Here is a 12665-nt window from a genome sequence, read left to right as displayed (position 1 = left end):
AATAATATTATTCTTATTTGAAACTAAACATATCTGTGATCCCTGGCAGGTTTAATAATATTATTCTTATTTGAAACTAAACATATCTGTGATCCCTGGCAGGTTTAATAATATTATTCTTATTTGAAACTAAACATATCTGTGATCCCTGGCAGTTTAATAATATTATTCTTATTTGAAACTAAACATATCTGTGATCCCTGGCAGTTTAACAATATTGTTCTTATTTGAAAATAAACAACTTAGTTAATTTGTTCTCTGGAAATGTTTTAAGCTGAGTGAAAACCAGAAATTATAAAAGTAAAAAAGTTTGTCAAATCACCCCCCAGTAGAAAATTCAACTTTTTCTTGTATGGCGGGATGCGGGGGGGGTAATGATTAAGTTCAAGAATATGGATTAAAGTAATAACTTAAAATAGAGTTTCCCATTACTTAATATTACCGTATACGCGGATGTTGTTTATTAATAATGTTGGGAAACGTGTGTTTGTGAATAAATTCTGTTACGGTTTAATTTGTTATTCGAAAACGTAAAGGACCAAATTTATAATTTTAATATTTATAATCAAAAACGCGTAGCTCAAGCAAATAAGTAAAATCGTCAATATGAGAAATACATGTGGGGGGGGGGGTCTAGGTTCTCTAACACAGGGGGCTTTCAGATATTTTTCCCTGGTATTCCTGACATGCAGAAATGGGTGAAAATAGTGAAGGCTCATTGTTCAAAAACCAGAGGCTGAATTTGAGCCGCGGTTTTAATTTAAGCTGCGGCTCAAATTTTGCTGTTTCCGCTTAAATTTGTATTAAATTTTTCTAGAGATATAAGCCGAGGCTCAATTGAAAACGGTTTTTGGGGGATTTGAGACGCGGCTTAAATTGATTAAATTCGGACACACGATATCTTAATCACTTAATCCCAGTTATGCATATTACTTCCAGGGTTACCCACAAGGGATGATAATATAAAGACGACCTGATACTCATTCCATAAGACAATCCCTAGGATAAATTATTTAATGATTTAGCAAAGAAAAAAACAAGTTTACAGTTGCAGGGAATCATGAATATAAGCAAACAGACAGTATTAAATCTGTACAGTCGTCTCTGAAGTCTCATCCTTAGTGGGTAACCCTGTACGTGTAATACTTTATCTTTTAAACTGTATGTTTGTGTATATAAAGTATCAAAGTGTACACTGTACTGCAGAGGATGAGACTTCAGAGACGACTGTACATTCTTTATACTGTGGGCAACCCTCTACTATGTACATTACTGTACATTTACAATTTTTGAAACATAAATCTGTACAGTTATTACAGTGTTCTAGGCAGTGTTCTATGCAGTGTTCTATGCAGTGTTCTAGGCAGTGTTCTAGGCAGTGTTTTCTAAGAACTTTATGTAAACACTAATGTCAGAATGTTAAATGATTTATTAGGTATTTTTGACCACTGTAAATTCACTGCATTTTTAAGCTTTTGCATGTAACTACTTGAATGTTTCGAAATCTAACTTTATTATTTTTTTTTTGCTCATAAATTGATATTTTTTACAAAAAGTTATACTTTTCATGAAAAAAAGTTTTCATAGAAAGCAAAATGAAAAGAAATTTCATAGAAACACAACTAAAAGTAAACATAATGTAGGTGAAATATTATAAACATAAAACATTAGGTTTATGAAACATCATGAAAATGAAATATTATGAACATGAAACATCATGAATGTAAAATGTTATGAATGTAAAACATTACAAATATAAAACATTCTGAACAAAAAACAATATTAACATAAACATTATGAATATACAACAATATGAACATAAAATATTATGAACATTAAACATCATGAAAATGAAATATTATGAACATAAAACACTATGTTCATGAAAAATTTTGAATATAAAACATTATAAATGTAAAACATTCTGAACAAAAAACAATATGAACATAAAACATTATGAACATAAAACAATATGAAAATAAATCATTATGAACATAGAATGTTATGAACATTTAACATTTTGAACATAAAGATTTATGAACATAAAAATGTATGAACATAAAACAATATTAACATAAAACATTATAAACACAAAACATTGTGAACATAAAATATTGTGAACATTATATATTGTGAACATAAAACATTTTGATCATCAACCATTATGAACATAAAACATAGTGAACATAGAAAAATTTTGATAATTAAGAATTATGAACATAAAACAAAATGAGCATAAAACAGTATGAACATAAACATTATGATATTAAAAAATTTAAAACATAAAACATTATAAACATAAAACATTATGAAAAAAAACATTGTTTGTTATGCATATTGCACATTGTATTATGCACTTTATGCAAAAAAAACATTTAAAATTATACTGATTTTATTTTTAGATATTGGATTGCTTGCACCGTTAATATACTCGTCAACGATGTTTTAAAGGTAAACTAACTGTTCAGGATTTAGGATAAGGTCTTAGGAACCATATTACTGTGAGAAGAAACCCTAACATTTTCTTCGTAATATCGATCCACCGAAAGTGTTTTATAATTACGAAAATGTCGAAATTGTTAATAGAATTTTAAGAAAATAAAAATTTCCCTTTTCAAAAAGTGTCAAAATAAATATCTTTGCAACAGGATATTGTAAACCTTAGATATTTCAAAGACTATTTAATCAGAAGGGCTTACTTTATTCAAATTTTTGTTCAAGCTAGCTTTATACGTTTTTTTCCTTAAACGTTAAAAATTCTATTTTTTTATCTTATTTTTTAAAAAACGTTTATAGGACGCTCAAATGTTCGCCCTGTAGCTGTGATGCATACATCTGTTTATCTGTTTATACAGGGTTATTAAATAAACACACCTTGACTAATGTATTTCTTTAATAACGTTTGTCTAGAGATGCATATATCTTTAAGATAATATCAAGATTCTTTTATTTATTTTTGCGCATATGATGATATGTATGCTTCATTTATATACAATTTACATAAAATATATATATATATATATACAGGGTGTCCCAAAAAACATGGGAATTCAGTGACGAATTCGATATCGTCTTTTTAACTAATTCTTTGATTTAGTATGGTGAATGGTGATACCTACTGAGAAAGCTGTAATCTGTAAGAGTTTCGTCTGCTATGTTCACATTTTGTTTGTTTATGTTTTGACTGCAATAGGTTGAAAAACAAGAAAATTGCAGTATACAAACAGAGTAAACTTGTCCGTATTCACTGTTCATCTTGCGGAGACATTATAGACACATATTTTCAGTCTTTTACCCTTTTCATAAAATAAACTCTAGCAGACATAATAATATTATGGCTTTTAAAATTAGGTAAAACAATGCTAATTCATAACAAAGACGATATCGAATTCGTCACTGAATTCCCATGTTTTTTGGGACACCCTGTATATATACAAAACAGAGAAAAGAAGCACCTATACATATAAATTAAATATATAGATGCATATTATACATTGGTAAACATCAAAGAAAAAATTAAGTTCAAATATGTAGTGATTTGCAGCCTTTCTTATCGGGTTTTTTAATACTAGACTTTTACGCGCCCCTTCCCTTTTAACAACTTTAGCTTTTAACTGTTGCTCTGAAATTCGCCATTTTTAATCATTCTAAAATGTTTACGGATTTTTCTCTTTGAATTAGCGCATTTTCAAAAATATTAAAGGGAGTGTTCTCGAAAAATGAAAGGGGGTATAGGCTTAATGCGATAAAAAAGCGCTTTTAATCGCTACTAATCTTACTTCTATCTGTTGCGTCTATAAGGAGAAACTTGTTAAAGACGTCTCATACCGAATAACTTAGCGCCCATTCAGAAAATTGCAACATACGACTTAGTTTGTAAAAAATCCATTTAATTTCAAACAAATCATTCAGATAGTACAACCTATAGTCATCGATTATCTTTCGCCACATTTGTATATAGTTTATATTTTATAATATTTTATTTTTTTAGAAAACGTTTTAACTGATTTCGAAAAATGTGAGTGGTCCGCGGCATTCTTAGATAGTTGCGCAAGCCGCAAGAGAAATAATCAAATTCAAAACAAATTAATTTAAAAATATTATAAAATATAAACTATATACAAATGTGGCGAAAGATAATCGATGACTATAGGTTGTAAGATCAGAATGATTTGTTTGAAATTAAATTGATTTTTTTACGGTCTAAGTCGTATAATGCAATTTTCTGAATTTGTATGGGCGCTAAGTTATTCGGTATGAGACGTCTTTAACAATTTTATCCTTATAGAAGGAACAGATAGAAGTAAGATTAGTAGCGATCAAAGGCGCTTTTTTATCGCATTAAGCCTATACCCCCTTTCATTTTTCGCGAACACTCCCTTTAACTGTCGACATTTTTCTGGGCAAAACTCTGAAAGAAGATATTTTAGACCTGAATATTTTTTTTAAATAGTTAGCTTTGGTTGTTATCAGCTCAAGCGAACATTTTCTGTCAGAGTCTAAATATTGCCAAGCGTAAAAAAAAATTCTCAAGTCTTTTATTTTGAAATATGCTAAATATAAAAGATTTTTGTGGAGCAACCTGTAAGAGCCAACACTAGAATACGGATGTGATCAAATCAAATGTCTCAATGCGTTTACTCTAAAATGTAAACTTTTACTGAAAAGTTTCTAACCCTTGATCCAGGCTCCAAATCCAGGCAAATTTATAAGACATTACTTGTACGACTTAGTGAGCTCGTAGCTCCTCTAGTTACGGTTTTACGCACAAGTATGAGTGCGTCAAATTTATTGAAATTCAAAGCATTTTTGTTCTTTTCAAAAGATTGAAAGCTAAAAGATTTCTTCGTTCAATTTACTTTAGTTTGGCGTGCTTTATCTTATCATATTCATATAAAAATTTGAGTGAATCATGATAATGGATCCTCATAAAACCTGATTGTTCAAGATAACGTTTTTACTAAAAGAACTTTCGCTGTAATTACCCATTTGAAGGGAGTGTTCGCGATAAAAAATGTGGCGAAAGATAATCGATGATTATAGGTTGTAATATCTGAATGATTTGTTTAAAATTAAATTTATTTTTATACGGTCTAAGTCGTATGTTGCAATTTTCTTAATTTGTATGGACGCTAAGTTATTCGGTATGAGACGTCTTTAACAAGTTTCTCCTTATAGACGCAACAGATAGAAGTAAGATTAGTCGCGATCAAAAGCGCTTTTTTATCGCATTAAGCCTATACCCCCTTTCATTTTTCGCAAACACTCCCTTTAAAGAAAGAAAAATCTACTTTTCTGATAAATTATTTCTCTAATATCGACATATTCCGGAAACATTATCTTAGAAATAGATCCGATTTGCGTTACAATAAGCAAAAAGTAGACTCATGCATCTATCAATACTTTGATATTTTTAAACATTTTATCTAACTAAAACAATTAGTTAGGAAGAATATTTTTAGAAACATTTTTATAAAATAGATGATTGTGGACACTGCGAACACTTTGATCCTATTCTTGTGACACACCGTGTTGGTTATGATCATAGATATACAAGAATTTAAAATACAAATTTCAAAACAAAAATAGGGTTTTAAACGAATAGAAAATGGTAAGTGGCGAATGGAAACATCTGATTAAATTTAATAATAATGCCCCCCCCCCTTCCTGACTCTTGAGAAGGATTGTAAAAACATAGGTGATCTAATAAAATGGTAATCATACCGTGATTTTCACTTCTTGTATCTAAACAGTCCACATGTTGACAAGTAGCAAGCAGCAACTAATCTTCGTTCTAATCCTTTGAAATTCGACTTTGACTAGTCTGTCTGCAATATTTGTAAACAAACCCCCATACATTTGTACAGAGTACAAAGATACTTGCCGCAAACCTTTAAATCCAAAGTACTGCATGTCAGTAGCTCCAGTAGCTAGTACTGTACAGAGCGTCCCATATCATATTAGATTATCTCCAAGTTTTAACGCCAAAATAAACCCATAATACTAGAAAAACCTATCATTTTCCGCAAGAAAATTCTTATATTAACCTTATTCAATTGTTCAAAATGATTCATTCTTCTTAAATTTTCTGATTAGTCCCGAAAATCGTAATTTAGACCGATTGACGATCTAATATGATGTGGGACACCCTGTAGCTAAATTGCCATTTTTAAACTAAGCTCCGGTATGGTGAAGACGACATGAACGATCTATATTCTTGTATATCTACGGTTATGACTGTATTATATTATGAATATTGACATTTTGCGGTCACAGGTTTTCTGAAAATATTTTCTAGAAACATAGAAAAACAGGGTGAAAGGTAATCTGTATATCATTGTTGGCACCTTCTAAATTTCATTCACATTCCCTTTAACTATTTAGGTGTTGACCGCTGTGCCTAGACCACACTTCCTGGAGACGTGTCAACCTGACTGGGATAATATCAACTGCACGGATAACGGCGGGTAAGAATAATACTTTCGCCAAAGGAATTGAGTCTTTGCTACAAACTAAGCAATCCAACCGGCTCAAATTTGAATCACCGATTCAAATCCTTCTTAAATCTTTGAAGTTTGACTTTGAATTGGTGGTTCAAATTTTAACCTGCAGTTGATAGTTCAGTAAACGTAGCTCTGAATTATAACATCAGGCTGCTAAATAAAGGGCTTAGGAAATCTTAGTTTGTGACAAAGACTCAATTCTTTTGATCCTTGATTCTTATTTTTTTCTACAAAATATTTATTTCGTTTTTCTATCTATCTCTTGAGGAATGTGGTTCTGAATAGATATCTGTCTATATGTTTACAATTGCATGGAAACATGTCATACCTCTAAGATCAATATATCTACTAACTAGAATCTTATATTCCGAAATATTTGTTAAGAAACGTGATTTCTATCTTTCTGTGTTTCTATTTAGAAATTTATTGTTTCTATTGTATCTATTTATTTAGGACCGTAATACTCTGTAGACTCATCTGTTAAAAAGAACCGCTAATATTTTTTGGTATTTTCAAGGAAAGATCTGGTTAAGATCTAAACTTCTAAATAGATATCTAATTAGGAATGTGATGTTCCGAATAACTATCTGTCTATCTATCTAGGACTTTGATGTTTCCGAAGATCTATCTGTCTATTTATCTAGGAATGTGATGTTTCGAAGATCAATCTGTCTGTCTATCTAGGACTTTGATGTTTCCGAAGATCTATCTGTCTATTTATCTAGGAATGTGATTGTTCAAAGATTTATCCTATCACTATAGTTTCAGTAGAAGTAAATATTTCCATTTACTGTTAGCGCCGATTGAAGGATTCAAATCTCTCATTGAATAATCAGATAGATAGAAAGATAGATGTTACCGCCATACAATTTCTATTGGTTCAGAATAGACAACAAACACATGACTGAACTCTGATTGGATCGGGAGCTAATGGACTTGGCATACAAGAGTGCTATCTATCTAGAAATGTGATTGTCTAAACATTTATCTGTCTATTTATCTATCTAGAAATGATCTGTCTATCTAGGAATGTGATGTTCCGTAGATCTATCTGTCTATCTGAGAACACTAAAGCTGTTCTAGATTCTATGAAGAGTTGGCCGTCAGGACATGCGCAGCTTATATCATTCTCAGCTGTATACATGGCGGTATTATTATTATTATTATTATCATTATAATTATTATTATTATTATTATTATTATTATTATTATTATTATTATTATTATTATTATTATAATTATCCTCATTTTCATCATTATCATAACTATCATTATCACTATTTTTATCATTTTAAGGTTTACATCGAGAAAAGAATAGGAGAACAAACTAGCCTAATTGGAAAACGTTTACTACAAATTATTCTGTTTGTTATAACAGTTTATTCGTCTGCCTCTAGAATACAGGTTGGTTCTTCTGGAATACAAGTTGGTTCTTCTAGAATACAGGTTGGTTCTTCTGGAATACAGGTTGGTTCCTCTAGAATACAGGTTGGTTCTTCTAGAGTACAGGTTGGTTCCTCTAGAATACAGGCTGGTTCTTCTAGAATACAGGTTGGTTCCTCTAGAATGCAGGTTGGTTCTACTAGAATACAGGTTGGTTTTTTTAGAATAAAGGTTGGTTCCTCTAGAATACAGGTTGGTTCCTTTAGAATACAGGTTGGTTCTTCTAGAATACAGGTTGGTTCNGTGGAACATAGAATACAGGTTGGTTCCTCTAGAATACAGGTTGGTTCTTCTAGAATACAGGTTGGTTCTTCTAGAATACAGGTGCACGGAAAATTGAAATTAAAATTTACAAGTTGCCAAAGTGTTTATTAAGATTAGCGCTATTTAACACAAACGTTTCGACCTGAAGAAATGTAAACTAGGATTTCTAGGGAGATTTAGGCCCCATCGGGGGATGCTTAGAACGTCATAAAAATTTAAGCCCCCGTCCCCCCCTGCAATAGTTCCTGTATACAGCCCTGAATTATACTCAGCTCTATAGCTTGATTTGCATGCATGAGTATTTTTCTCCAGGAAAACCCCGGTTTTTTCTTGTAGAACAATTTCAATTTTAATGAAAAGCAACATAATACATTTTTTAATAAAGATAAATAAAACAAATATTCTAAAATTAAATTATTGTCTGTGTTGTTATATCTGAGAAAAATCAACACTATTGCAGTTTACGGTCGATTTACTAAAACAAACAAACTGTTCAGATACAAAAAAGTAGAAACTCCTTAGAATTATTTAGTTTGACAGTTTAAAATGTTTGAAACTTTAATGTTTGAAATGTAAAAAATGGGATTTTTTAAACATCTGATCTATTCGTACTCAATATAATCAGATTCGGGTTCTTGTTGATTTTGAATTGATATTTTTCGTGCATTTTATACAGGGTGCTCCAGATACTTTCAGACTTTCATAAAAACAATATAAAACATACAAACTTATAAGTAGAAAGGATTCACTGATTCTAAGCTTTACTTGGGCTGATTCTAGATTCCGGAACCTATATTCCATAGTAAAAATTGCACTAGTAGGTTTTACCATTTTTAAATTGATTTAGATTTATTACAAATAACTTTGGACAAGTAGGTAGTTTAGAGTGTATCCACAATATGTAATTATATTGTAAATATACTAGATACACGACTTGAAAACTATACCTGAAAGCACTTAGCACTTTTACAGCTTTCTTATTGATTTGAACTTTTTCGGATTTTACAAGTTTTTGTCCTTTACAACTGATATAAACACAACTTTAACATTTTGAATAATTTTGGTTGAAAGTTTGTAAGATACCCGGCCTGCCTGTTATTGTAGTATTAAGCCTGGAGAATTAATGCAACAATGTATTCAGACCCCAAGGGGGATTAACGTCAAACTTGGAGTATTTTCAATTTGGTACAAATAGTCACAGATCTTACGAGCAAAAGGAAAAAATTAGTCCTGAAACTTTTTTCCACGCAATTTTTTAAGGAAAAATATTTAAATTATAATCTTTTAGAAAAAAAAATATTTTTTAACCCTTTTAGCTTAAAAAGAAAGAAAGGTTAAATGCTCTTATTTTGGATTATTTTGTCCTATCTGTCTAATCTGATGTAAGTACAATGAGACTATAAAGATTTATAGCACTGGTTCATTTTAGATAAAAATGCACACTTTACAGTTTAGAGTGCATAATACTTAAAAACAAAAAGATTTACTTGGATTTTCAACCGTATTTATTTTTGATAAATAACTATGAAATGGTATTTTCACAAAACGGAAAATAGTCAGAAAAAGACAATGTTCAAGGCAGAAGACAAAAGTTCGTTTAGATCGTTATTCTACATGGAATAGGGTTTCCATTCGCAATTCCGCAAAATTTTATCTGTAGCTGGCTGGCTTCACTAAACGAATTCAAAATTTATCTTGTTTCATGTCACAACATTAGGACATCACATTATTTTCCAGTGACTCTGTTGTACTGGATATCTAAAGAATAATACGAATTTGTTTGGAAAAAGTTGTACATTTCCTGAAAGGCTAGTTTTTTGATAATTAACATTTAATATACTTTTTATTATTATTATTCAAATCAATATTTAACAAAATTTGGCCAAACTTTCCTTAAATTGCATTGCAAAATAAAAGTTTTTAAAATTTTTCATAATATTCAGGATCAACGCCATCATGTTTCATAATATTCAGGATCAACGCCATCATGTTTCATAATATTCAGGATCAACGCCATCATGTTTCATAATATTCAGGATCAACGCCATCATGTTTCATTATATTAAGGATCAATGCCATCATGTTTAATAGTATTCAGGATCAACGCTATCATTTTTCATAATATTCAGGATCAACGCCATCATGTTTCTGATGTATTTGCTGGTCTTCTGATAGGAAGCGTCCTAGCCCTGCTATTCAGTCGGAATATTATTCCTACCTCGTGGAACATACTTCAGGTATTCCTACCTCGTGGAACATACTTCAGGTATTCCTACCTCGTGGAACATACTTCAGGTATTCCTACCTCGTGGAACATACTTCAGGTATTCAATAAATCTTTCCTTCTATTACACCATCTTTGTCTAGCACATAGACGATGTGAAAGGGATTGTGAACATAATTAATTGCAATTTATTCTCCTTTTTATAGATTGGCAAGTCCGATTCACAACAGTACATTTAATTTGATCTGCCACTATAGAAATACCCATTCCTTTATAAAAAGCTGTTTTTTTGGTATGCAACACTTTTCATTTAATCCCGCCGGGATATTTTCATTGAAAGATACTTTGAAAATCTACAAAGGCAAAAAAATCCGCAAGCCCTCGGGTTTATCATTGAAACCTCTCTTTAAAAAGGAATGTCATTTACTCTCAGACAAATTGGAATCAATGAAAATTTATACCCCCTCGGGATTCAATGATAAACCCTTGGGCTACGCCTTCGGGTTTATCATTGAATCCCTGATTTTATCTGAGAATAAATGATACATTTTTTCCAGCTGACTGTTAAGTTGTAGGAAACTCATTGTGCAATGTACAATCCGTGAAAATGACGTCAAATGTTCCCGAAGGCACTAAATTATTAGACAAAGGTTTAATAGGAATTGTCTTTATTCGAACACCCCTCAAACCCCGAATTCTGAACAGCAAACAATTTTTTTACGTTCTTCACTTTTCAGTTTAAGATTTGAAAAGTGGGATAGCTCAGACTTCTAGGGGGGGAGGTAGCAGGTAGCTACGCCCCCCCTTCACAGGTCTCGGGGAGGCACTATCCCTCTTGCCTCGCCCCTTGTATACGTCCGTGACATCTGATCACTTACAAAGTATGTGATAAAGACACAATATTTAAAGAAAAAACACATTTTAGTATACATACACATATTATGATGAGATAATGACGCGTGGTATACATTCACATATACATACATTCACATATCATAACATATGTAAATAAGTTATGAGATAAAGACACACATTTTAGTATACATACACATATTATGAGATAATGACGCGTGTTATAACATACATTCACATATTATAACATATGTTAACAAGTTATGAGATAAAGACACACATTTTAGTATACATACAATGAGATAATGACGCGTGTTATAACATACATTCACATATTATAACATATGTTAACAAGTTATGAGATAAAGACACACATTTTAGTATACATACACATATTATGATGAGATAATGACGTGTGTTATAACATACATTCACATATTATAACATATGTAAACAAGTTATGAGATAAAGACACACATTTTAGCATACATACACATGTTATGAGATAATGACGTGTGTTTTAACATACATTCACATATCATAACATATGTTAACAAATTATGAGATAAAGACACACATTTTAGCATACATACACATATTATGAGATAAGTTCAGAAATTATAACATACGTAAATTCTCATACTATGAGCCCATTTCAACATACAAGTTCATAAACACATATTATGACATAAGTAAACATGTTATGACATATATACACATATTATCACTTAAAGACACACATGACATACAGACACATACAATGACATGAAGACTTGAAATAAAGTCTAATATTGTGACTTATAAACAGATACCCTGACACCCATGACATGTACACTAACACTGAAACATACTAAAGCATATCATGACAGACATTTTCAGACAAAAAAGCTCAACATTTTCTGGCATTGACATACAAACAAATATTCTACAACAGACCTACATTGCTGAATTCCTAATTTGTTTTCTATTTCGAATTTGGCAGAACGATCTTATAAATTAATTATACAGAACTGCTTGTCTCTAGAACTTATACAATAGCAATTAAATATATGCAAATATACAAATTCAATTTATTTAACTGTGTTGTATTATCTGTATAGTATATAGCCCCCCCCCCTGAAAGGCAACAGGAATGATATATTTAACTGTGTTGTATTATCTGTATAGTATATAGCCCCCCCCCCCCAAAGGCAACAGGAATGATATATTTAACTGTGTTGTAATATCTGTATAGTATATAGCCCCCCCTCCCCTGAAAGGCAACAGGAATGATATATTTAACTGTGTTGTATTATCTGTATAGTATATAGCCCCCCCTCCCCTGAAAGGCAACAGGAATGATATATTTAACTGTGTTGTATTATCTGTATAGTATATAG

The 12665-nt window shown here is 31.1% G+C and overlaps 1 protein-coding gene across 4 annotated transcripts in view; it reads left to right on the top strand.

Moving 5' to 3' along the window:
* Positions 1-12665, top strand: part of LOC111699437 (phospholipid phosphatase 3) — a 20413-nt gene that overhangs the window by 5900 nt on the left and 1848 nt on the right. For 3 of the 4 annotated variants that reach the window (XM_023470114.1, XM_023470115.1, XM_023470116.1), the window contains exons 5-9: positions 2403-2451; positions 6385-6467; positions 7531-7651; positions 7800-7907; positions 10340-10447. In XM_023470114.1, coding sequence (XP_023325882.1) covers positions 2403-2451; positions 6385-6467; positions 7531-7651; positions 7800-7907; positions 10340-10447 — 469 coding nt within the window. The remainder of the gene's footprint in view (positions 1-2402; positions 2452-6384; positions 6468-7530; positions 7652-7799; positions 7908-10339; positions 10448-12665) is intronic. The other variant, XM_023470117.1, reaches the window with a different exon arrangement.

The sequence above is a fragment of the Eurytemora carolleeae genome, unplaced genomic scaffold (genome assembly GCF_000591075.1).
Source record: "Eurytemora carolleeae unplaced genomic scaffold, Eaff_2.0 scaffold314, whole genome shotgun sequence".
Lineage (NCBI taxonomy): Eukaryota > Metazoa > Arthropoda > Copepoda > Calanoida > Temoridae > Eurytemora > Eurytemora carolleeae.
This window is presented reverse-complemented; position numbering and strand designations above follow the sequence as displayed.